The 27,414-nt window shown below is 43.6% G+C and overlaps 1 protein-coding gene across 2 annotated transcripts in view; it reads left to right on the forward strand.

Moving 5' to 3' along the window:
- Positions 1-27,414, forward strand: part of LOC146867033 (VPS10 domain-containing receptor SorCS1-like) — a 3,068,338-nt gene that overhangs the window by 2,993,717 nt on the left and 47,207 nt on the right. Inside the window, exons 26-28 of one of the 2 annotated variants that reach the window (XM_085603449.1) lie at positions 8,223-8,328; positions 8,413-8,573; positions 26,248-26,300. In XM_085603449.1, coding sequence (XP_085459575.1) covers positions 8,223-8,328; positions 8,413-8,573; positions 26,248-26,300 — 320 coding nt within the window. The remainder of the gene's footprint in view (positions 1-8,222; positions 8,329-8,412; positions 8,574-26,247; positions 26,301-27,414) is intronic. The other variant, XM_085603451.1, reaches the window with a different exon arrangement.

The following is a 27,414-nucleotide window of genomic DNA, read 5'->3' on the forward strand; positions in this document are numbered from 1 at the left end:
TCTCCAGCGATGGGCGACCTTGGATTTGCAGACTGGAGGGAAATCTGGGTTATCCACCATCGGGGTCATTGGGGAGGGAAATATATTAAGCCCTCTCTTGGTCACCACCACGTCCCAGACTTTAAGCGTAGCCGCTGTAACTGGCGAGGAGTATAGGCCCCACGCCCTCCTATGCGGTAGCCATAATTCCCTCCAGATGTTTGCTCCTGCTACCGCCTGGTCCATGAAGGTCCAGTGTTTTTTGGATAAAGGGCGGTTCCATTCTAAGACATAACGGAGACGGGAGTCCTGGAGGTATCTATGAATCAGCGGGAGATTCACTCCTCCTTCGCTCTTGCGTCTGGTCAGCTGGGATATTGGCAAGTGTGCCTGTCTAACTCCCCAGACAAATTTATTTATAGCCAGTTGCAGGGTGCGTAAAGGGTCTGAAATATGTACAGAATCCGTGGCAGGATCCTCATTTTTACCACTGCTATGCTCCTGAACCAAGCCAATTTAAGTCTAGACCACCCATCTAGTGCCTTTGAGGTCTGCGCTACCAGCGTCGAGTAGTTAAATTCCAGTGTACGCGTTAGCGTAGGGGCTAGGAGAATATCCAGATAGGTTATCGGGTCGGAGGTCCACTGCAGCGGGAACCGCTCTTTTAATAAATCGGCATGTGCTTTGGGGGGAGGACAAATTAAGAACCTGAGACTTGCTAAACATTTACTTTAAACCCTGACACCCCTCCAAACGACTCCAGTTATTTCACCAGCTCGGGCAGGGATGCTAATGGATCGTGGAGAGACAAAATGACATTGTCTGCGTAGAGGCTTATTTTATGGATATCGCCTCCAAATTTGAGGCCCTGAATGCTGGGATGATCACAGATCCGCTGGGCAAAGGGTTCCATATATATGGTGAAAAGGAAGGGCGAGAGCGGACAACCCTGCCTCATGCCCCTTTTGATCGGGAAGGTGGCCGAAGAAACCCCGTTTACCCTAACAAAGGCCCTGGGAGAGTGGTATATGCACTGAACCCATTGAGTAAAGCGTGCCCCGAATCCAAAGCCTCGCAATGTATGAAATAAATATTCCATCCCACCCTGTAAAACGCTTTCTCTGCGTCTTATGGACAGGAATACGGCTTCTTTGCGGGACCTATGAATGCTATCCATGAGGTGTAGGAGTCACTTTGTATTATCCCCTCCTTTTCGGGAGGGGATAAACCCTGCCTGATCCGGGTAAATCAGCCCCACCATCAGCGGGTTTAGCCGGGCTGCTAGGACACCGGTAAAGATTTTGGCATCTATGTTGAGTAATGAAATAGGGCGGTAGGAGCTGCATAGTTTAGGGTCCGTATGGGACTTGGGAATCACTGAGACGGAGGCCTCCGACATGGAGTTCGTAACCTTTCCCCTGTCCAAGAAGGAGTTAAAAAGCCTTGTCAGCACGGGCGCTAGCTCCCCACAGAATGTTTCCTAAAATAGAGCCAGGTAGCCATCGGGTCCACCTTCAACTGGCAATAACCGAGATAACCTCTTCTAAGCGTATGGGGTCCTCAAGTTGCAATGCCTGGGCCTCAGGGAGAAGCGTGAAATTGCTGGATTCCAGATAGGCATTGGTGTTGATAGTAGCCACCATCTCCTCACTGATAGAACTGTTTGAACTCTTCCCTTATGCGGGAGTTTAAGTGTACTTCCTCTCCTGATGGCTGTGTAAGGGAAGAGACGGCAGCTGCCATGGTTTTGGTTTGCAATCTCTGCGCTAGCATTTTCCCACACTTATCTCTACTTTGATAAAACTTGTGACGAAGGCGCAGCAGTGCATATTCTGCCCTATCGAGGTCCAACCGCTTCAAGACAAGGCGTTTCTTTTCCATGCTCCTCCAAACCCGCGGTGTCCCAGTACGCTTGTGGATATCCTCCAGTTCCCTCACTTCCTGTTCGATGCCCTGCCTTGCCTCCCTATGCTTTCTGTTTTCGGTTGCAGAAAGCGCTATAAGCTCTGTCCTCATCACGATTTTAAGGATTTCCCAGATGGCTGCCAGCGGGGTGTCTCCCCTGTCATTATACTATAAGTATTCGCGCAAGCTTTCTAGAGTGCACGGAGAATGCAGTAGCCGCATCCGCCACCTCACGCGGTCGCGCATATCCCTGCCTGACTGGATAGTGATGGTGATCGGTGTGTGGTCTGACAGAGAACGCGGTTCTACAGAGGCCTCGCTTACTTTGGGCAAGAGAGCGTTAGGGACAAGGAACAGATCTAGTCGCGCATAGGATTTATGAGCCGCAGAGTAGTGCATGTAGTCCCGTACTGCTGGGTGCTTGAGTCGCCAAACATCATGCAGGCCATCAGCCATTGTGTACCCTCAGGAGAGAGTGTTCCCACTTGTGTGCTCCGCTGGCCAGAGTGGTCTAGGTCAATGTCCATAACCAGGTTGAGATCCCCTCCCACTATTATGGCGGCATCCGGCAAGGTAAAGCCCTCTACAAGAGTTCTGGTTAAGAAAGATTCTTGGTGCGCATTGGGTGCATAGACATTAGACAGAGTAAAAAGGATGTCCCCCCATTGGAGCCAAGTGCCAGAACCCTGCCCATTGCTTCATAGAGGGTAGAAAGAACCTTCCCTTCAAATTTTGCACCAGAAGGATGGCTACTCCATTTTTCTTTGCATTGCCAGAGGACCAGTACTGACGAGGAAATCGTCACGCACATATGCGAACAATGTCCCTGGAAAGCAAGTGAGTCTCTTGAAGCATGCATATATCCCCGTCCATGTGCTCTAGCAAGGAGAGAATGGCAGAGCACTTTACAGGATGATTAAGGCCCTGAACATTGAGACTTATAACCCTAAGATCCCTTACCATGGGGGTCGGACATCCTCGTGTGATGCTAGGCGGTGGCTTCGGCATGGAAGAGTCACCATGAGGAGCGTGCAGCAAGACAATGCACAGACTCGGGTCCGGTGCAGGTAGCCCAACAAAAATAATGCCCCAGTAATATAAACCATAAAACATTAACATTTGACAGAGTAACACAAAGGCTAGAGCCCCCAAAGACCACAGTTGATCAAAGAAATGTTGAGAGGGAGGACGTGTAGGCCTAGTAATTCCTCACAGGTAGGCTCTCGCGGGCTCCAGCCCAGCCCCTCATTTGATCAAAGTCCGCTGTGCAGATAATTCAGGAGGGAGAGATTTTGACAGAGGAAGAGGCTAACGAGGAGATAACTACTTCTCTCTCTTTTGCAATGGTGACTGTGTTTGGCTTGTGGGCAGCTGCGGGCCTACCCTCTGTCTGCCACCTGTAGTAGTTGCGTCAGACTCCATTTGGGGCTTGCGCTGCATCTCTGGGGTCGTGGGACCTGACAACCCCAGCAACTCCTTAGCTTCCGATAGAGAGCGGATCTGCTGCAGTCAACCTTCGTATCAAAATATGATGTGGAAGGGATGACCCCAGGAATAGGAGATCCCTTTCTCTCTCAGGTGCATTGTGATTGTGCAAAAGTCCCGTCTTTTGAGCAGAGTAGTGGCGGCCAGATCCTGGAAGAATGCTAGAGAGTGACCTCTGAATTGCAAGGGGTGTGCTTCCGTCGCTTTCTTAATGATGAGTTCCTTAAGTTGGAAGTCATGCACACAGACCAAGATGTCTGGGGGTGGGGCCCTGCCCCCCCTTGGCAGTCCCACTCGGTGAGCCCTGTTGATCTTAACTTCAGTTGAATGCTCTGAGTCAAAGATCTGTCTGAAGAGGGTTGTAACAAACTCTCTCATGTCTTCCCCTTCGGCTCCAGATGCCACACCCCTGATGCGCACGTTGTTGCGGCGGGAACGATTTTCTAAGTCCTCCACATGAGCCTGTAACTCAATGTGCTGTTCTTGGAGCCAAAGGAGTCCCTGCTGCATCATCTCTACTTCTTCGTCGCGACTATTTTCATGATCTTCAAGCTTGGACACCCGCTTGCTTATAACTTCGACATCTCGTTTGACTTCCTTGAGGTCTGCCGCAAGTTGGCCTCTGAACTCCTGGAGGTCATCGCACAGGGGCACGAAAAGCGCAGTCATAAAAGCCTTAATAGCTGGAGCTTCGCTCTCGTCTGTGTTCTCTGGGTTCCTACCATTGTCTTGCCCCGTTGTCGCAGCGGGTCCCTGTGGAAGTTGCTTCTGCAACATCTCACTGACCGATCAGTCTTTTTCCCCCCTGTTGCTTGTCATTGTGCTGAGCAGGAACCTCCATTCCGCACCAGGCCGACAGCTCCAGAACTCAGCGTCAACGAGTCGTCTGCTCTTGTTTGATAACTGTTTCCTGCGTCCTGGCATGGCTCACGGCTCTGCAAGGTCTGCGCAGTCCCACTTGCCAACCCAGGTGGAAGAGGCAAGAGTCCAACCTCAGGCTCCCTCTGCCTGCCAAGGGGCCCCAGACCTGTGTATTGCCCTTTTCTCACTTTATTCAAAGGGCATCCGCTTCTGCAGCGTCTCCGGGGTGTGAATTCCTGCCGACGCCAATTGCGCGGCACACAGGCAGGACCCTCGCTCCTCCACGCGTGACGGGAAAACCTCACTGGCCTCCATGTGCTGGGCTGCCCTTAGCTTCTACTGAGCCCATCAGTGCCACAAGTCTAGAATCTCCCTTGCCAAATTGCCCAGGCCTGCCGCGTCAGGCCACTTCCGGCTGTCCCCACAGCTGTTTAGCAGACCCAGCTTGTGATTGCCTGCCACTCCAGGCACTAGTCGTGGTGCATTGGGGCCATTACCGCCCACTGGGCTACCGGGGGAGCACAACCTCCCTTCCCCCCATCGCAAGCCCCCAGAGCAGGTCGAAGATGTTCTCGGCCCTGCAGGAAGAGTCGGCCGTCGTGCCCCTCACCCCTTGCAGTACTCACGGGGCTGGCAGCGTGCTTCTTTGTTGCTGGTGAGACCCCGGGAACGGGCGCGGGCAGCCCGCCTCCGCTCTCCGCCTTCTTACTCCACCTCCACGTGGGCCTGGGCTCCAAGTGTGCATTCGATGGCAAATGGAGGCCCCTGGCGAACACGCAGTGTCAGGCCACCCAGACTGCACCGCCCGAGGCCGTCTGCTTCTCCCTCTCAGCCTGTATCAAGCACCGGGTGCAGTGTCGAGCAGTGCTCGTCCTCTGCAGGGGGCCCGAGAGTGCAACCGCCCCGTCCCCGGACTCCAGCCCAGCAGGCAAAAAGGGCGCAATCCCAGTCCTCTAGGCCCAGCTGGACGTTGCTCTGCAGATGCGCCACGGGCCTCTGCTCCACTCGCTGACACACCGGGTGTCCCCGCTATGTCCGGGGATGTTCCGAAGCTTAGTCCCTCTCTGCTCCGCTAACAACGGGTTTGAAAAGCAGGTGATTACAAGGCTGTAGCTAGAGTGGTAACGGAGCTCCTGCGAGGCACGTCCTAGCTGGCCGTCATCTTGGCCACGCCCCCCGAATGAACACATTTAGCATTCACTGAAAGGCACTTAGGGAAACTCACACTTCTTTCAGCCTCACCTACAGAGCTCTTAATCTTTTCCCATCCTGAAAACCAATTCATAGCCTGAAATCAGCCAGACATCTGGATGAGACTAAGTTCACAGTAAATGCTAGAAAATAGTCTTATGTTGCATGAAAAAGCTGCAGAAACAGTGTGTGTGGAACATGCGAATACTCTTAGAGAATACAAGCGGTGGTAAAACGTGCAATGTGAAGAAGGATTGCATCACTCAATGGGTTTTCTTGAATGTTTTACAATAATTGTTTATAAATTGATCAATGTTTTGCCTGTAAAGGTGATGACATGAAAATAGGGCCTAGTGAGGACGTGTTAACATCACTTTCAAACTGCTGGATCTGAGCACTATCATCAACCGACTCTCCTTAAAGATCTGCCTGGCAACCCTTTTCTTTAACTTTTGCAACCTTATCCCTCTTTGCCCCCGCCCCCACCCCCCCTCAGCCCCTCAAGGTTTACTTTAGGTTTTTGTCTCTTGTAAACCCTTCACCTCCTTTATTTTACAATAGTGGCTCTTAACCTGTGGTCTGAGGAATCCTGGGGGTCTCTGAGGCCTACTCATGGGGGTCAGCAGCTATTTTACAAACTTAAATAATATTAAAATTAATACATTATAATGAATAAAGTATATACAAATAAAGAAAAAAAATGAAATTATGAATAGCTTTTCTATATTTGATTGTGTTTGGATTTATATAGTTTAGAGGTTCAAATCATAAAAATTACTTAGGTCGCGAGTCCCTGGCTTCCAATAATGACTCAGTGGAGGTCCCAGGACTCCTGTTATAATTCAGTGAAGGTCCATAGAAGTCAAAAGGGTAAGAACCGCTGCTTTACATCATATATGGTGTCCGAAATAGTAAGCCTTGAAAAGCAAATAGTCCCATTGTTTTACATTGTTTTGCACAGTGAAATCATTTGCGTTTCTAAACCAACAAATCAGAGTGGAAAATGTGCTACACAAAAACGTGTACTAAATCTTAACACCATGCATCAGTATGAATCGCGTGGAAAGTGAGCTTGCACAAGGCTGTATTTAGAGGCTTCGAGGCTTTCTTCTTTTATGTGGTCCACAGGATACTCTTTAAGCCCATAGCATAGAGGGATACCATTAAACAATGTATTCATAGAGCAATTCATGAATGAACAATGTTTGGTATTGTACAGAACAGTATGAAACCTCTAAAAGTTAGTCAAACACAGACTCCATGGATTCTGATCATCTTAGCGATTCAGGAAGGCATGTACTTGACCAGTTCGTCCCATTCTGATTTCTGTAAAAAGTGTGATGGAAAGATAACTAGTGCCTGACTGCAGTTAATCATTGGAAACAACAATGACAAGTGTAGATCCACCTATTTCCTGCTGTTTCGGAGGTCTTTCTCAGAAATAGAGTAATCATTAGTTTCTGTAGTTATCTTTGAGTACAGGTCTTTCAGACAGTGTTACCACATGACCTCATATCAATGGGACACCTTTTTAAAGGCTTTGGCATTCTTTTAACAAATCTGGGCATTCTGAAAATTGTAGTCCAATCTCCAGTGTGAATGTAAATCCATTCAGCTACAAACGCTATGGTGCATTTGAATGTCTACTAAAGCCCGCCCTCACTGGAGACATACATGAAGTAATTTTGGAAAAGTGAAGGTCTGATGAACCTGAGCACTGTGAATAAAAGGCAAGGGATGTTGTAGATGGCAGTGTATTTGTAGTAAATTAATACTGCACGAACAAGAAATTGAGGGATGCTTCTTGCCTCCTATAGGAAAGGCTACAGCATTTGAACTAGATTTACATGTGGGCCTTTATATATACCGCTTGGTTCTCTACCTGATCTTAATACTTCACTTGCTTACTGATGTCAAATATTTATGGCCGATTAATGGAGGGATGGGGTTATTGAGATATCTTCTCAGTGATTTCAATGCTTCTTTAGTATGAGGCGACCGTTGTTTATGATTAATTAGTAGATTATAGAGAGTGAAAGAAAAATTTGCAAGGAAGACATGGTACGATTTGGATCAAACATGGTTTGTTGTAAGTTTTTTGCATTTGCTCCTGAACATATTAACGCAGAAAAACATTGTTTGAACTTGCTGTACTTTGTAACTTCAAGGTAATTATTATTTTGTGTGCATCTCCATCAATGAAGTGTATAATTAATGATCCTTCACTACCTGATCAACCAAAGATATTCATTTATAATTCCACTTTGACCAATAACGTTTCTTTCTTTCTGCTATTTGGATGTGAGAATTTTCCTATATGGGTGCTGTGCATGATAGGAACAACATTTCCAATCATGAAATTCCATTTTTTTAATGAGATGATGAAGTCATAATTTGTAAAATGTTGGTCCTATTCTTCATAGATTTAAGTCTGTCTGATGTTAGCTGTAGGGCGAAGCAGTTAACCAAATCTATTCAAATTGATGCCCATCTCGGTATTTCTAGTGGAGAGGATTTATCCAGTAAAAAGCTTGAGATAAATTGTAAGCATGGGGATATTTTTTCAAATGTGGAAAACCGCATACTCAACTTGTCTAGGTTTATTAGGGCTTTCTTTTTTGGGACTCCTCCAAATTAATTAATTACATTTTCCAGGCCCACATGTAGAACAGTTTGGGTAATGTATTCGTCATTAAGATTTCTGAAATGCCCCTGAAACTCTTTTATAAACATTCTTCCATCCATGGAAAAAGTAAACTTTTTCTTTTATTTCTTTGTATCTGTGCATGTCTTTTCCTTAGCCCCCCTTGTCGACCTGACACCCAGTCACAGTGGATCTGCCATGCTGATGTTACTGTCTGTTGTGTTTGTGGGACTGGCAATCTTTGTCATCTATAAATTCAAAAGGTGAGCTTAAACATTTTATATCCCAGGTTTAGAGCATACTGAATGAGCATGAGCACACAATGATGTTTTTTGTTAATGTTTTAGGAAGATTCCTGGAATTAATGTATATGCAAAGATGCAGAATGGGAAAGCACAAGAGATGATCAGTCCAGTCAGTCCAAGTGAAAGCATGCCTTTTGTGGCTCAGAGTGAGTCGATGAGCTCTGATCAGCTGTTAGATGAGAAGTTGGATACAGAGGCTGTCGGTAACTACATTTCATCAGCTGAAGCGCTTATTCTGGCTTCTAATTGGCTAAATCCCAACTCCCTTTCTACTTTCCTCTAATATTCCCAACTTCTATAAAATAGATAGACTTTAGTTGTATTTCTTCCTCTCCAACTGCTATTCTGCTAATAATACAACCTTCTTGGTTACTTTCTGATTCAAATATGTATTTATATCAATATTACATTTTCTGTTTGCCCCTGTGAAACACCAGACAAACAAGTAACATTTGTGTATGAATTCTGATAAATTGTCAAGCCTTCGAGCGGCTGTCACAAGTGGTGTTAAAACAGTCATGCACAAAGAGCAATACTTAATTGTGAGCCGAAAATCTGATGTATATTTAGGCCTTTTCAGTGAATGAGTTGATCACAGTGAAGCATAAAGGTTAGCATGTATAATAACTATCAATTACACTTAATTACATTTGAGCAATTTCATTATGTGTCATTCTGCAAAGTTCTTCATAAAATATGCAGAGTGATGCAAAGTGCAAAACCGGTACTTAGGGCGATATAGTTTAATATGAAATGCATCGTCATGTATATTTGGGCATGTGCTGCATACAACAGCCATTTGCGCTTGGATAATCTGCGTTGCTCCCATACTAACATTTTACATTGTACACATGGTAATTTTGCCATGTGGCATAATGGTGAAATTCCATGAATTTCATATAACAATTATAAAGCACATTTACATAAATTATGTGTTTTAATTAATAAACCCACAACTACTAAAATAGTGGTTAAGCCACTAACTTGAGGCATATCAGTACAAAAATCCATGCTAATAGAATGCCATGGGGTACGTGATGCATGTGGGAGGCCTTCAGAAGAGGAATTGGAGGACTTTTGACAGGCACAAAAAGAACATGTCTGGACAAAGGTTTGTACATCCCTTGACAAGCCTTCCCACCAAAACAAATGTGCACACATCTGTTTTGTCTTCTTTTCTCCTGGGTGCCCTAAAAAAGAAGCAGAATAACACAATGTAACACCTTATTTTGTAAATTAGGGGTAGGGATATGTAATCTACCTGCATGATAATAAAGTGTATCTTTAATGCTATTGCGGGGATCTGTCAGCAAATCCTGGGGATTCAGGGTCTGGCAATGAGATAGAAATTCCCTCAGAAAAAGATCTGATCCTTCAACTTTGCTATTGCACCCCTCGATAATTCTTTCTGGTGTAATAATAAATGTCTATGTCTGTGGTGGAGATATGTTTCCTAACTCAAGATCAGAAAGGCCATCTTCCTTCCCCTGTTTTTCACCAGGTCGATACTTTGTCCAAAATCGTATTCACTAAAAACAGGAACCCATCTCATTGACGTGGCATGAGTGCACAAACAGATCTAAAAAACTGTCAATTCTTGTGATCAGAATAGATGGTAATTGTACCCAGTGAACCTAAAAGATAATGCCTCCATTATTGAAATGCTAATTTAATAGCCAATAATTCCGGCTCAGCAATAGTATAGTTTTGTTCAGCGGGCAACCATTTTTTAGAATAGAAGGCAATTGGATGCTGTTTACCTAATGATGCATCTTGTTGGGACAAAACCCCACCAATGGCATATTGAGAGGCATCAGCTTCAACAAAACAGCGTTTGGGAAAGATCAGCATGTTTCAATAGGGAGGTTATGGTAAACTGCTCTTTGAGAAACAAAAAGGCAGTTACTGCCTCCTGAATCTAGACAAAGATTGTTCCCTTGTGCAGTAGTTTCGTAACAGGTGTTACAATGCCTGAAAAGTGTGGAATGAACCGTCAATAGAAATTAGTGAAGCCGAAAAATGATTGCACTTCTTTAACAGAAGAGGGACTGGGCCATTTAAAAACAGCCTCTATTTTCTTGGGATCAATATGTATATCAGATAGAAAATAAATGCATCCACGAACTTCCACTCAGTGTTATGAAAAACACTTTTGCCTAGTTTGGCAAACAAATGATGTTGACATAGACATTGCAACACCTTTTTAACATGAATTAAATGTTTTTCTATTGTTTGAGAAAAGATCAAATTATCAGCTATGTATTCGATGTCAAACAAATCTAAATATTGCTTCAGTACTTCATTTATGAAAAATTGGAAGGCCGCGGGAGTATTACATAAACAAAAAGGCAGTACGCAATATTTAAAAAAGCATACCTACTACTCATGATTGTCTTCCATTCATCCCCTTCACGAATCATGATTAAGTGATAGGCTCCTCTAAAATCCATTTTTGTTTATATAGTGGAGCTCTTCACCTGATCTAATAGTACAGGAATGAGTGGTAATGAATATTTGTTATTTACAGTGGCCTTCTTCAGGTCTCTGAAGTCAATACAGCCCTGCAATTCCCCATTTGTTTTCAAGGAACAAAAACCAAAGGAGAGGAAATCGGAGAGGACGAATGACAAATTAATCCACAGGCTAATAACTCATCTATACATTCCTTCAAATGCCATTTTTCTGGTTTAGTCAAAGCACTAATAGGACTAGTGAGTAATTCTGCTCCTGCTAGTATGTTTATCCTACAATCAAAACTACGATTTGGCAGTAACACTGTGGCCTTACCTTAATCAAAAATATCACTGTATTCAGAATAATAGATAGGCAAAAGCAAACTTTCTGTCATGGCAGAAATGGCACAAAAAAGCTGAGTTTTCTACTCTGCTGCTCTTGATAACAATGCAATAAACAAAAGCTTTAATCTAAGGTTACAGTATGTGAAACGCAATCAATATGGGATTTTTTTTGTTGAAGCCACTGAACCCCCAGAATAGCACCAAATATAGGTGTATCAATTAAGTCGAAATGGATGGTCTCTGAATGACCATTGTCAAAAATCATGATGATATTGTTAGCATGATAGGTAATGTGATCAGAAGAAAGCGCAGTTTCTTCTACTGCTCTGACGGACTCCAGTTGTTTCTTAGGAAGGAATACAAAACCCATGGCCCTGGCCAGTGTTAAATCCGAAACATTACTGGTGGCCCCAGAGTCCATTCAAATAGGGATACTTTTTCAGTTTTGATTAGGTATTACTAGAGTAACAGTGATGGTGATTTTGTTTTGTAATATTTTCTACCGTATTAGCTAAACAATGTGAGATTCCATGACAAGTAACACTGAGGGTCGATCCCTTTCCCTGCTGAGTATTCTAGTTTTCTTCTGGATTACTATGTGTATCTGGAAAGGTAGTCAAAGCCACATATTTCTTTAGGGGTTTTTGGCCTGATGGGGCAGTCCCTGGAATAGTGACCTCTTTTCCCCCAATACTAACATAAATTGCGCTGGTGCCTTCTTTCTTTTTCATCATGGGTCAAAGGTACATGAATCCCCTCAATCTACATAGGTTTGCTAGTATCTGGAGTTTGTTTATTTTGATGTTCTTCATGATACATAAGAACAGGAGGCATGTGTTTCTGACTTTCTCTTTATTCCTATCTCCTAATCTGTGGTCTAGTTTAACTACTAAATCAGTTTCAAATTGCTTTATTTCGGCCACCATAGCCATAAAAGTATAAACAGCATAAATGATATAAAATAAATAAGACATGCACAAAAGATTTTCCAATTAGACAAGTTAGAGGTAGAAGAACAATGCGAAACAAGTTAGCATGAGAAAAATACACACTCTATCATAATCACATTAATTAGCTGTCTAGTCAATATAGCAATATGCACAGCTGCTAAATGTAAGGTAGAATGCCTTCCTATCGGGCAATTAAAAAACAGTACAATGAGACATAGACTAATGATAGACCTAGGCAGGGTCAGGCTGTAGGGAAATGAAGGGCCTTACTGCGTGGCACCCACACAGTGCCCTAGACTTTGGAAACAGAAATTACTATTACTGAGAGGGGATCGACCTAAGAATATGGAGGGCAACCGAATGGCTGCAGAGTCCTAATAGCCTACATAAAGGGGCTAACCAAGTTCATCGAACGTAAGAATAACCTGGGCGCACAAACAAGACACGTGGAGTACTCTCTTCTGCAAAATTGCAAATTGGGAGCCTGGTGTCTTCCCCCACCAACCCATTCTTTGATAAACACTCCAAGGGATAAGGTGGCTACTCAAAACTGGAACTGATACAAGATCCCAGTATGACTCAAACCCACAAGTTGGCTTAATATCAATAAGATCACTGGCGAGTTTGAGATGAGATGCACTACAAGATTCCTCAGCCACACGCGATGACCAATATTGCTTTCTCAAGAGGGCCATAGTTGGAAAAACAATGGATTCTGGATGATCTCACAGATCATGCATCCCTAGCGAGTATAATGTTGACTTCATTTTCAAGAGCCAGGAAACCTTACTGAATTGGTAAACCTTCATAACGTCCTTGAGATCTTCCACATAGTGTATGAGTTCAGGAGCAGACAATAGGCATCTCCAATACATTAAGGGGCGAAGTCGGATTTTACCTGATGGCTCTTTTGCTCCCAGATCTCTGAGCAGTGGATGTAGCAGGGTGTTTGGAGGAAGGAAACAAGATTACTAAGAAATTTGTTCGCAACTCTAATTAAGCCTCATATTTGGAAAAACCCCATAATTCAGCCCCATATAAAGACGCTTCCAAGACTTTGGCCTCATAGATCTTAAGAGCCAGTGAGATAGGTTTGGTAAGGACAAAGAAGATTCCTTAAGTATCAGACTGGAGATTTGTTTAAGTTTGGAAGTTGTCTTATTGATATGAATGTGTCATGACATACCCTCTGCTATTGTGACCCCAAGATATGCAAACAAGTCCACCTTTCCAAGCCAAACTTCACTTAAGTACAGGCTACGCTTAAAGAACTTGTGCTGGTTAAAAAACATCACTTTAGTTTTAGAAAGCATTAAACGTAGAACACTTTTCTAGGGGATCCACAATTTGAGCATGGACATCTTTAAGATCATCACGTAACCCTTGATAAAAAATGGATTTTCTCTTTTCCTCCGGCCACTGGGTTTCTGCAACAAAAGTATTAAAGTTAGTTGCATAGGACAAAAGAGTGCTTGACCCCTGTTTTAAATTGTGTAACTCAGTATCACTTGCTCACTTGAAGGTATGTTTAGCAAATAAATTAGGCTTTTTCTCTTTAAACAACAGAAAGTGATGCAATATATGGAATCATTTCTTTCTATCAGATGGACGGCCTAGGAGGCTGCATTACCCACTGAAATTGAAATGATGAAAGCTACTTTTGACGCATCATCAGGAAAAGACATAGGTCAGCAAGGGAATTGTAAATGACACTGATTCATAAAAACACTATGCTTGGCACCATCCCCACTAAAATGTTCAGGGACTGCTAGTGGCACCTGACTCAGATTAATGCCAGTGAGAATAACTGGCTGGGTTCCTGATGTACTAAAAATGAGAGTAGACATTCCCACCAAGGAAATAACTGATTTCCTGGCTGAATATATGTAGTTTATTGGTATTGTTCCGGGTGCTTCCCCCTTGGTTTATATCATGTTAACTTGGACTTCAGATGTTGGTCTCCAGTCTTTAAGAATTGAACCTTCCCTTAGGTCCTGGGGGCCTAGAAGCTTATTCCCTTTGTTGTTTGGGCACTAGAAGAAAGTTTGGAAGCTTTTGAAAAAGCTTTTCCTCCGGAATTTCAGTGCGGTTTGCCAGATAAAGTATCTGACCAGCAGTTCCAAAGCGTCAGATTGGCTTTCAACTTTGTCCTGTTCAATGGTTCCCGCACCTCCCCCAAAAATTATGACATCCTATTCTTTGTTGGTACTTAGAACATTTAAAGTGAGGAATGTCCAAAGCTCCCAAGTTCCAGCAGGACCAAGTTGCTTTATGTATCGTCCTTTGGTTCCACCATAACAGCTACAATGTCAGCAGCAGCCCACGTGAGAAGGATTTTTCTTCTCAAAAAGTTACAAAGCCCCATTGTGATTTGAGATTTAGAAGAAATGTCAATGTTTTGCTTTCTAAAAGTGACAAAGTCCCTTTCTGAATTAGGACTTAGAAACTGTTTCAGCTTTTTAATCTTTCAGACTTTCACCAGGACCAATCCACGTAGTGCATTTGAACCAGGCTCCATCATGGTTGGCGTGAAAATACACCTTGGTCCTGAGCTACTGTGAATATTGGCATTGGGTGCTTTTTTTTCTTGGTGCCCCTTCCACCTATATCTTTAAACAGCTATGTCTCTGGTTCACTTTATTAGATTTTTGAAATTTTAGTGTCATTTTTCTTATTTCGTTTTTCTCTTTTTTATAAACTGGAATGGGATTTTTATTGTGTTGTCTTGATTTTCTAACTCTTTTGGTACTTCTAAATGCTTTAAGCATTTTCTGTAAGTTAAGCATGTCTGGCCTGTGTCACAACTATCAGGAGTTGACCTCAGCTTAAAACTACTGAAACCTGTATCTTAACCCAACAAGTTAGTGACTTTATTCCTTTTGGTTATCTTCCATCCACCTCAACTAATAATTCAAACAACAACACGATGAGTGTACTACTTCTAATTATATTAATAAAAATATGATATATTATCATCAGTAGTACAATTATAAAGATAATAGAAATATAATGAAGAGGATGTAGAAAGTGGTTAGATCTTAGTGTTACTACATGCACCACCAAGGTGCAAAGTATGCAATAAATATAATGTTTTAAAATTCCTCTTCTGAGGGAGCTTGTCTGTGGTTAGACTAATATGGTGCCTGACCAATGAGCTCTCATCCTGGGCCACCTCTTCCTCCTGGGATGGCTCCCATTTCTTGGTGCCGAGGGGCACTTGGCAGACGCTAACATCGAGCCCCCTGCATTTCTGGGCTGAGTGCTTCTGGATCATCTGCAGCACAGTTGATGCTGATGACATCCACCAGATGGAGCACGTCCAGTGGTGGTCATCTTGGGCCTACAGTTGCCCATACACATGAAATTTAGGTCAACTCTGAGTAGCCTTATAACCCTGTTTGAGAACCGAACCAGCCTTTGTCCTTATCAGCAGTGTGTATCTAGGTGAGCCCTGCAGAGCTCCTTCAATGCACCTCAGGAGGGCTGCTTCTGCAGGTAGGATGTGGTAATTTGTTGGTGAAATGAATACCTCACTGGTGAGGTGTTAGAAAGTCATCCTATTGCCCTGTTCCCTCCCATTTCTTTTGCTGAATGATGCTGGTGTAGTCTGACTCTGAATGTACCCCTGGACTCTGTTAACCAGGCTCAGGACCAGTTCTATGTGTAAAAAGGTGCATGTAATAGGGTACACTTACCATTGGCAATGACAGACCCTATAATTATGTAGTAGATAAGAGGGGCAGGAGGTGAAATCTATCTATAAGTCCCTAGTATATAATGGGATATGGAGGTTTAGAGGCCCATCTGATTTCCTGCACTTGTATGTGTGCTCTGCTGTGTGCCACTATCCTTTTAAAGGCAGTCCTACCTTGCAGCCTGTCTTTAAAAGAAAATTCTCACAATTGATATTGACAGACCCAATAAGTCCCTAATATATAATAAGGCTAGGGTGTTTACAGTACCTATAAATCTCTAGTATGTAATAGGTCATGGAAGTTTAGAGGTCTTCAGATTTTCTGATGCATGTGTGCACTGCTGAGTGCCTGCTTTGGTGGTATGTGCACTTTAAAAGTTATACTCTACCTTATTTGTACAGATTAGGTACCCCCAGGGTCTCCCATAGGCGCCCCAGAAGTGGGGGTTATGGAACTATAATCAGGGGCCTTATAAAGGATGTTATATAGGCCCTGTTGAGGGAAAGACTACCCATTTACTTTTTTACCCCATTGTAGATACCTAGCTCCATAGGCTAACGTTGCAATGTTTTATGTAGATGCATATATTGCTAGGAAAGAAGTATTAACTCATTCAAGGACCTAAACAATTGGTGTTGATAAATTGCATCAACTTACCACTGTTGAATTTATCATAACTAGAAGAGAAGTTATGAAAACATCTCCTCTGTAAGCCAAAATCCAGTCTACTAGTGGTCTCTGCTGATTGGTCAGCGTAAAAGACTTAGCCAGGCTGCTTTGTTTTGGTGATAAGTGGCCTGGCAGAAGCAGAGGTTATCTGATGGAGAGAGCTCTGCAGTTGGGAAGGATGGGCCTTGTGGTGGGGGTTGGGTAAATAAAACTGAGTTCAAAGAGAGAGCAGATCAGTAAAGAATGCCAGGTGTACCTACCCCCACATCCTGTACCCCAGCCAGATGGCAACTTCAAAACAGGAATGTGCAGAGGTCAGGGGGAGGAAAGCTAATGGAAATGAGGCACAATTAGCTAGCTCCTACTCTTCTGGAGAGAAATCATCCATGTTTGATTTGGGAAGTGCAGTGCTTTGTGGGACAAGAAGATGCCACACTTTGGAGGAAGTTGCCATGCTTTTGGGTGGAACCCAGCATCTCATTGGACAGAGGGGCCCCCTGCTTGTCACCACAGAACACTAAATACATATCTGAGAGCTGCATAATCTCTCAGATCTGCTGCCTGAAACTACAAGGAAAAGGACTCCCCTTCTAGAATCTGGATCTGTACCCAAAGGCCTGCACTCTGAATGAATTTTGCTCAATCTGGTGCTGCAGCCCTGGGGACTGCGCCTTGCTTCAAGAGGTTTAAGGAATGGACTCCCTGCAAGCTACAGGTTATCAGAACCCACCTGCATGATATCCACCAAGAGTCCCCATACTGGAGTGCATTGAGTGGACTTTTAAGTATTCGGTCGGGTGCATTGTAGGAGTTGTGGTCCAGATATCCCAGAGACCATCTAACAGATTCTAGACCTTTGGATTAGTGATTTGGACACTTGGAACCTACAAAGATAACTTCAGGAAGCATTGTGGAGAACTTTGGAGATCTTTTGGAAAAAGCTCCATAAGTTCATCGACCTGACTGCGTCAAGCTGGCCACCTTCAACCGCAGTCTGGCCAGGATTTCAGGTATGTCCACTGAAAGCTCCAGACTTCTGGGATTTGACCGGGGCCTTGGTGAAAGTCAAGCCGATGAGCCCTCTCAAAATCTAGCCGGCTCTAGAGGTTTGAGCGCCGTCAGAAGACAAAGCTCCGGAAAAGTTTCTAAGTGTGAAGGTAACATTTTGACAGGGGCCTACCACTTAGTGTATCCGATCAGGGTTCCATCGAAATCAGCCTGAAACTTTGACTTTGTCCCAGTCAAGCGTGACCAGGTGTCCTAGATTGGTGCTATATGTTTTCAAGTACCATAGAGTGGTTACTCTTTAAAAATTCATATCACCAGTTCCCTACATTGGAATGTTTGTCATTTTGGTGTCTATTTGTTTTGTTCATTAAAATATTTCCTATCTTTATAAAGTGGTATGGGATTTTATTGTGTGCTGTGTCTTACTTACTTGATGTATTGGTGTTTTTAAATGATTTACACTCCTGTCCCCTAAATTAGGCCTCATTGCTCGTTATCAGCTACCAAGGGTTGTGCAAGGGGACAATTTACTGAGACCTTTACTGGACCCTATTGGTGGTATTATTACTAGCGGTAGTTGCATAATTACCCCTACCAATAACCCACTTTCCAACATGAGGGACCCATCTTGAGGGACTATCGGGACCCTCGCGTTCCCCTTTGGAGCACACACATGCCACCCATCCCAAGCAAGCATGAACTTATAGCTCTGAGCACTCCTTGCATAACCTTCAAAGCCTAACAGGCTGGTTCCAGCACCAGGCCCCTGTGAGTTTACAAATCTGGGGCCACTATCAGATGAGAAGCATCCCAGTCCCCCGAAAAGCCCCTTATCTGTCCCTCAGTTTGATCAAGAGTCAGCACAGCCGAGGTGAGCACGGCCCGCTCCATTCATGAATAAGAGTCTGCAAAAATGAAAGAAACTTAGTGATTGTTGAGGACCCACATCTTCTGGTGCAACGTTGCTGATGGGGCACCCGCCATCACCAGAGATGTAGTCAATAATGGCCTCCAAAAACAGTGAGGGCGCTCCCTCGATTACAAAGGATCTTTAGGCCTGTGTGGTTGAGCACCATGACAAAATATCAAACATGGTAACTACTCAAATGCCAACATTGAAAACTGATTTAGACACCTGCCTGTTGGATGTCACAAAGAAAATTCAAACTCTGAGGGACCAGGTGGCCACCAATGAGGACGAGAATATAACTATGAGTTAAGAACTCAAAAAACGTCAGGACTCTCACACCAAAATGGAAAATGAAGTTAAACTGCTGTGGGAAAAAAGCACTGACTTAGAAGATAGGTCTAGGTGTGATAGCATTTGCATTTGAAATGTTTAAGAGGTGGAGAAAGGAGACAAATGTGGTTCAGTTTTGCACATCGTTGCTTCACTTCATTCTCAAAGAAATCCAAACCTACGAGATTCCCTTCATAAAAAGCGCACAGACTCGAGGCACCTAGACCATCTGCTGAGGCTCGATCGAAAGACGTCATAGCTAAACTTAACTTCTCCCTAATGAAAGACTGCATAGTGAGAGAAACAAGAAAAGTTGATCAGCTGACTAATTTGGAGCAACACATCTTCCCCAACTACTCTGAATAAGAGACATACCCTAGCTGCAGTAACTGCAGTTGGCAAGTTCATTTTAGGTGGGTGTTTCCCTTCATTTTGTGGATTCAGATCGACTCCATGTCATACCTAGTACGTACCCTTGAGGAAGCCTAGGAACTTCTGGGACCAGCACAGATCACTCACAGATAAAAGAGGAGACAGGCCTGCAATGGAGTGCCCACAGAAAAATTGGAGAGACCCAAAGCAAACATGCTGAATGACACACTGGTGAATTGGATTTTCTTAACTATTTTCCTTTGTGTTCTGGGACCATGTACCCAACCCAAATATTTGCAGCTGTTGGCAACAAGAAAGCAAGGGTTATGATTGGCGTCCACAAAGATTTTCTCCTCGATTTTAAAAGTTTTTATTGACAAGGTTGAGGGGCATAATATTTATTTGGAGGGGCATTATCTGACACGTCATTTATGTATTCCCTTTCAAGGCCAAGACAAATACCTTCAAGCAATCAATCAAGGGTTTGTAAAGCACGTCTACTCACCCGTGAGGGTCTCAAGGTGCTGGGGGGGGGGGGGGTGCAGATCTGTCTCAGCACTGGATTAAATCAAAGAGCCAGGTCTTGAGGTCCTTCCTGAATTGAGTCAGCGATGGGGATTGCCTTTGTTGGGGGTGCGTGGTGTTCCAGGTCTTGGCGGCAAGTTAGGAGAAGGATCTTCCTCCGTTTTTGTTCTTGCAGATCTGTGGGATGGTGGCCAGTGGCAGTTGGGCGGAGCGGATGGCTCTGTTGGGTTCGTGGAAGGAGAGGCTGTGGTTCAGGTATGCTGGTCCGGCATTTTGGAAGGCCTTGACTGAGGAGCCGAAGGTTATTCTGCTCTCAACTGGGAGCCAGTGGAGTTTACGCAGGTGTTGTGGTTGTGGCAAGAATGTCTAAAACCAGTTCGACTGTGGCTTTTTGGATGTTCTGGAGCTTCCGGAGGATTTTCTGGGTGACTCCAGCATGGAGTGCGTTGCTGTAGTTGAGTCTGCTGCTGAGGAGGGCATGGGTAACCATCTTCCTGGATTCGGTGGGGATCTACCTGAAGGTCATTCGGAGCAGGCAGAATGTCTTGAAACATGACGAGGAAACAGCATTGATCTGGTGGTTCATTGTGAGCGAGGAGTTCAGTGTGATGCCAAGGTTTCGTGTATGGTCCGTGGGTGTGGGGGAGTTCCCAGTGCAGCACCCACCAGGAGTCATTCCAAGTAGAGGGTGTGGATCACAGGATGAGGATTTCTGTCTTGTCTGAGTTGAGCTTGAGGCAGCTGTCTCTCATCCAGGTGGCGATGGCTTTCATCCCTCCTTGGAAGATGTTCTTGGCGACTGTGGGTTCGTTAGTGAGTAAGACGATAATCTGGGTGTCATCGGCGTAGGAGACAATGTTGAGTCAGTGGTTACTGATAATGGCTGTGAGAGGGCCCATGTCGATGTTGAAGAAGGTGGGACTGAGGGGGGAGCTCTGGGGCACTATGAAGCTGATCTCTGTAGATTCTGAGAGGTATGGTGATAGTCTGACTGACACACTGTGTTCAGCCGGTAAGGAAGGAGTGGATCCAGTCCAGGGCTTTGTCGTGGATGCCATCTTTGTAGAGTCTTGTGCTTAAGGAACAGTGTGGGATGTTAGTGAAGGCCACTGAGAGGTCCAGGAAGATGAAGGCAGTGGTGTCGCCCTGGTTGAGGAGGGAGCAGATGTCATCGGTGGAGACAAGGAGAGCAGTCTCAATGCTGTGATTACTTCGGAAACCAGATTGGGAGATGTCCAGGATGTGGCTGGCTTCAATGAAATTGGCAAGCTGGGTGTTGATTGCTTTTTCGATGGCCATGGCCTGAAGTTCTGATGCCCCTCAGGTTCGCGGAAGGCTTCTTCAGCAGGGGGTTGATCTTGGCAAGTTTCAAGTCATCGGGGAAGGTGGCAGTCTTGATGGAGCACTTGATGGTGCGGCGCAGCTCGGGTGCAATGCCGGAGGCGGCTTTGTGGAAGATGTGGTGTGGGCAGGGATCCGATGGGGCTCAGGAGTGGATGCTCTTCATGGTCTTTAGGGTGTTGTCCGTGGTGAGCGGAGTGCAGTTATGCAGGATCTGCTGGGGGCCAGCAGCTGATCTTGCGATGGCGGTGGGGTAGATGTGCTTCATCTTGTGATGGCAAAAGGTGCTCAGTTTGTTGCAGAGGTCTTGGAAGGGTGAGATGTCTGTGGTCTCGCTGTTGGGCTTGGCAAACTCCTTGTCAATGGCAAAGAGTTCTTTGCTGTTGTTGCGCTGGCATTCATTCTGTCTTGGAGGGAAGTTTTCTTTGTGGTGTTGATGAGTTGGTGGTGTGCAGTGGTGGCTGGTTTGAAGGCAGCATGGGATTCCGGGGTTTTGTTGTTTCTCCATCCCTTCTCGAGCCATCTACGGGTGCTTCTGGATTCTGGGACGGCAAAAGTGAACCAGCTTGTTTTCTTGACGTGTTGTTTGCTTGGGGGATTTCCTGATGGGAGCCAGGGTGTCGGAGCAATTGGCGATCCACTGGTGGAGGTTGCGTGCTGTGGTGCTGGTATCTGTGGATGTTGGTGGCGGGGTTCTTCTTAGTCTGTGGGAGATTATAAGAACATTATCACTCAGGTTTTCTAATGCCACTTTGATTATCTCTGGTAATTTTAGTTTACAACGGGTGGCATTTAAGGCTCTAGGTAAGACAAGCAATGGTACTGCCAACATGTGTCGCTACAGCATGCAACAGCTTTGGCTAATTTTACTAAATGAAAAATCTTTGTGCAAATCTAGAGCAGTCTCATCTTTTTAACAGTCTAAATATGGCTCACTAATTTATTATACCTTTGTTTACGAAAAACTGGGCCCAAAAATTGTTGATTATAAGGTGACCCCTCAACTTGAAAGTGATCACAACCCTCAGATATTAATGTTACAACTACCAATAAGTTGTAATCCTAAATCTAATGATCTTCAAAACATAATACATTCTTCGTATAGTTTGAAAAGACTGGTATGGCATTTTGAAAATCAGGATGAAATGATGAAGTTTGCAAAGGTTTTAATAAATTATTGTGACCCAGGCTTGGTGAAGGCAGGATCAATGGTGGATAATTGGAATTATATTACCTTATCTTTGGTTGAAATTTTTACAACACGAAACCGTGCAAAAACGAATCCATCATTACCAGCACCTAATAAATGGTACTCAGTTATGTTATTTAAATTAAAACAATCACTTAATAGAGCTGCACATGTAGCTTTTCCTCATAGATACCGGCAATCTTACCAAGCCCTTTAAGACAAATTGCGTTCCCATAGAAGGTCATACAGACATGACATGAGACGAGGTTGGCGAAATCATGTTACCAAATAGGACTCACAGATTATTACATGCCTCTAAATCAAACAATGCAAAAACTTTTTAGGATATCATTAACAAACTCGAAAGGGGAGCAATAGAGCCTATAGTATAAATATCACTGGGGACGATTGGGTGAGGTATATTACCAGCTCGTTTGGTGTGTGTGATTCCGAAGCAAATAGGCAGGAGTTCAGTTCCCACTGTGTGAAAAACAGTAAGTTTAGATGTGAAGTCTGTCTAATCCTGAAGCTTTTCTCTGCTTGATGGTTTCTATTGCGTGTTCAATTTCTTCTAAAGTGAAAATGATTGCATCTGTGTCTCCCTCATCATTAGCAGGTCCACAATGTTCAAATTATGGAAGACTGGAAACCCGATTATAGTTTGGTAAAGTGCTTGGTCCAGGCTGCCGAGTCCAAGTGATGCTCTGTTTGCACAACTTGCCCCCAAGCTCAATTATTTTCCAGAACACTACCATATAATTGGTTTTTGCTGCCTGGAGGAGATCCAACCAGCTATTTTCCTCCTAGTTTTTCCTTGCAGTAACCAATGTTTTCCTGTAACTGTCCATGGCCCTTCTTATTAGGTCTGTGCTTCCCTGCTTTAAAATTTCAAGTAGGCATTCTTTAGCTTTCCTGCAGTCCGATGTGTACCCGGGATTGGTTTTTGTGTTCATCTTGCAGTTAGGCTTTGGTTCCTTTCTGGTGTCTCTAGTGAGAAGGGGCTCTCGTTTTGCAGCTAGGAGGTTATGCATTGTTATTGCTGATATTCCACTTGTATCTGCATAAGCAACAACTACCTCTGCAAATGTCTTATAAATACTAGTCATTGACTCTATATTGTCTGTGATCCGAGGCCATTTAACGACTCTACGGTTATTCTCTATTAGAGGCTGCATTTTAAATAGGCAAATTATGACTGCCCATCCCTATCTATATAACCTATTATTTCTAGGCAAAGGGGGTGGTGGTCAATGTCCTCTCTTGCGTCTATTCTACAGCTCACAAATCTACTCCAACTGTGCATGCTGTGCATGATATAATCTATTCTTGACTGATCGTGGCTCTTTAGCAAATTATTGTTGACGTGAAATAGCCCATTTTACTTATTCATACACTTGGCGTGATTGTGTATGGGTGCTAAAAGATAGATAAAAGTCCTGGTCTCTTGGCTGCCTATAAACTAAAAGCTCGTCGACCGAGTCAAGCATTCCTAATTCTTTGTAATAAGCATTTTTTTGATTGGTTTCATATTAGCTGGTATGCTTTCGGGATTGTCATAATAATTTCACAGACCAATCTTATTGAATGCATTTTTAACATAATAGAGCCAAGGAATGGACAATACATTTTCCAGGCTCATACAGTCCTTAATGATCTCTCTAGTAAATGACAATTCCTCTGAAGACCACACTTTCCCCCATAAAATTTTAATTCGGTCTTCAACATAATCCACTCCCAATTCGGAGTGACAAAATGTCATAGGAGAACTAATAGGGACCATCAGTAGTCTTTATAAAAATTTGTTTCCCAGAATTTGTATCTGACTACCATTTTCATAGCCCCATACTCCTGCCCCATAAGTTGTGACTGACCGGCCTTTTGATTTATACAAGGTATGCATTTCCGCGACCGGCTTATGACCCAACTTGCATGCAAAGCGGAACAAGCCCTCTATGATTCTTCTAGTGAGTTGGGCCCTCACTATGATCAGATGATCCCAATTCAGTTTATTGTTGAAGACGTTCCCCAGATATGTGAAATTAGGTACTTTGTCTACAGTATTTTCCTTTACCACAAATTTCCTCATTTTTGTTTGTTTTGGGCCACACACCATAATAAAAGAGTTACTAAAATTTACTTTAAGATCCAGTGCCATCATAAAGGCAGTAAAAGCCAATAAAGCTTTTTGTAGGCTGTTAGCAGTTAGAGTCATCAGTACCGTATCATCCGCATACAATAAAAGGGGAGCCCGCTTTCCTCCAATGCTCGGATAGTCCAACTGCTGATCCAATAAAAATGTCTCCACCCCATTTGTATATAAAAGGAATAAAAAGGGGGCCATTATGCATACCTGTCTGACACCCTCAGTAGACGCAATAGGCCTAGTTTTTTTGCCCCCTGGTCCATAGCGTATAGAGACAGAGGTTGTCGAGTGCAATCTACGCAACAAAGTAATAATTGCTTCCTCAAAGCCCATTCTTTCCATAAATGTCCACAACTTCCCTCTATTGACTGTGTCAAAGGCACTAGATAAGTCCATGAAGGCCATGTGGATTGACCCACCCTTGGCCTTCATGTACTTACCCATAACTAGGGACAGGTTGTGTATTAATTGGAGAATAATGAATCTGTTTTTTACTCATGATTTTATTGTTTTTAATTGCAATGATTTTTGATAATCGAGCAAGAATGAATTACTTACAGATTTTATTGATTTTAAAATGTTTGCTGTATTTATTGTATATCTGATTGTGGCCAGTATAGACTAGGGCTTTTTATGGAATGAAGTGTTATGTAAACTGTTTTATCCCTTTATTCATAGCATTATGTTTATTCATTTATGGCTGTATGCTGACATAAAGATTTTTGATTGATTGAATGCGATAACAACACTGCCATTGTTTGTAAGATCCAGATTAAAAATGTATTTATTATTTTCTTATAAGACTAGGACTGAAGGAAGCCAGTGCACATTTATAAGCTAAATGACCTTCAGTTTGAACTGTGGAGCAAAGTAATCTGTTCCATAATTCCTAAAGGTGACCAGATGAAGCATGGAAAGCCCCCTACTCTTTAGGCATAGCCTGCGAATTTGCTAGTTATTACTATGTCACTATTTTAAAGTATCATTCAGAGAATCATATCAGTCCCACATCATTTGAGTTGCTGTATACAAAGAGACAACACATATTTAAACAAAAAACACAGGTAGGTGTAGTCTGGTCTGCGAGGCAAGCCTCAATCAAGAGCAGGGGTGAAAAAATCCAAAGTTAAAAAATGAAAATAAAATTCTGTTGGAAATTAAGTTGCCAGAAAATACCCTGTATGTAATTTCATAGCTGCAGTAATGATACTCGTATCACTGCTTTATTGTGAGGACTGCCTCAACGTCCTTCATATTTTCTATACCCCTTCGCATTCTGTCAGCACACTGTCTTTATTGTTCCTGCTGCAGATTGTCGCATGTCCTCTGAAAATGGTCTGCCATTCTGTATGTCTGTGTGGGTGATTGTGAAAGCATTGCAACATAAAAGTGCATTAAAATCAACCAGTTAACCTCCCTTTCTTACTGAATTAACTGCCACTTGCCAGCCCCGATTGCCGTCGGTCTTTCAGTTAGTCTATACCCACGCCCTCATTCATACCCGTGCAGCTACACTTGTGAGATTTCTTTGTCACTGGGATTTGAAGCATTTCATGAAATCCAAGTGGATAACATCAATCACTTTCTCTGATTGAATCCGTTGTTTAAGCTGTCAAGAAGAATCGATCAGATGGACTGAGTTTGGAGAAGAACACATGTTGCTGTGCTGTGTTTGTTTCTCCAGATCCTCTAAAGCTGTGTTAGCGAACCAAAATAACAAAGTAAAATAAGATTAATGCACCTGCGATATGGGAATACATTGAAACAAAAGCAGTCACTGTGGTTATTTGTTGATAGTCACTGGAAAGGAAAAGACAAGTGAACTACAAAATGTTTTTGGTAATAATGAAGGCTACATGTGCAGTTATGAGCTTGGCCTTTTGTATATATATCCAGATATGTAAACACTGTTATAGCTTCTGTTGCTATCTGATTCTCTCTTTCAAGTAAAAGCATCAGAGCCGTGGAGCAGGAGACCGCACCCACCTCAAGCAGTGTCGGTAAGAGCAAACCTTTGTTACTTAATTTTAGTCAAGCACTAAGATGAATGTTCAGTGAAGCTGTGATATCGCTTAAGCCTTTTTTCATCTTTATTAGGACGATTCTTTACTGTGCAAATTCAAATGTCACATGACAAGGGTGAGTCTGAATCTTTCACTGAAAGCCACAGAAATGGAAAAACGGGGAATTTCGAATTGAAACCCAGAGCTGTTTTACATATGCTACTCCATGTGTATTAGTGCTAAATTGTGCAGGTATGGAATTTCACCTTCAGCACTGTGGTCCTGGTTTTAGATTTCATCACCATATTTAAGTACCTAATACACAGTTGCGGCACATGCAGGTAAGCGCTGTGGGGTGGAGGTGGGGGCGGAAGTTGACATACGATGGGATAGTGAAAGTAAAAGAAATAAAACCACTTACCTTGTGCTCGCCGCATCGCTGATGCGGCGAGCGTAAGGTAAGTGGTTTTATTTATTTATTTTAATTTCACTGTCATGTCTTATGTCGACGTCCACCCCCCCACCCGGCCAGCCGCACCGCGCTTACCTGCACAGGCCGCCACTGTTAATACAATTTATAAGTGACTTTATTTGCAAAACTTCTAGCTGCCATAAGGGATTATCAAGGCCTTTACTGCCCAGGTGTCATGATATGGTAGACAATTGAATCTCATATATGGCACTATTTGCGGTATATTCAATTCTAAACAAATGAATATCTTAGGGCTATAACCTTTACTGGCAATAGAAGGGCCCAGATTGGAGTTACACTCGACACTTGGGGCCTCATTTATGAGGAAGTCACGCAGTGCAGCGGAGCAAGTCACCTTGCTGTGCTGTACTGCGTGACAGGGAAGGGGCAGGAATACGCTGTATTTAAGACAATATGGAACATTCCTGTCCTTTCCTTTGCACTTGTACCCGTTTGGCAGCCTAGCGTCAATGCAGGAACCCTTGCACCATGGTGCAAGAGTGCCTGTTTTGCATGCAGGATTGTTTATTTGGTGGAAAGGGGACCTTCCTGCCAAAAAACAATACTGGGAGGCATATTGCTCTTTCTATTTGTGCTGCAGAGTGCATCTGGACAACCTTTTTGGGGTTTAAGTATTTG

This window comes from Triturus cristatus, chromosome 1_2 (genome assembly GCF_964204655.1).
Source record: "Triturus cristatus chromosome 1_2, aTriCri1.1, whole genome shotgun sequence".
Classification (NCBI taxonomy): domain Eukaryota; kingdom Metazoa; phylum Chordata; class Amphibia; order Caudata; family Salamandridae; genus Triturus; species Triturus cristatus.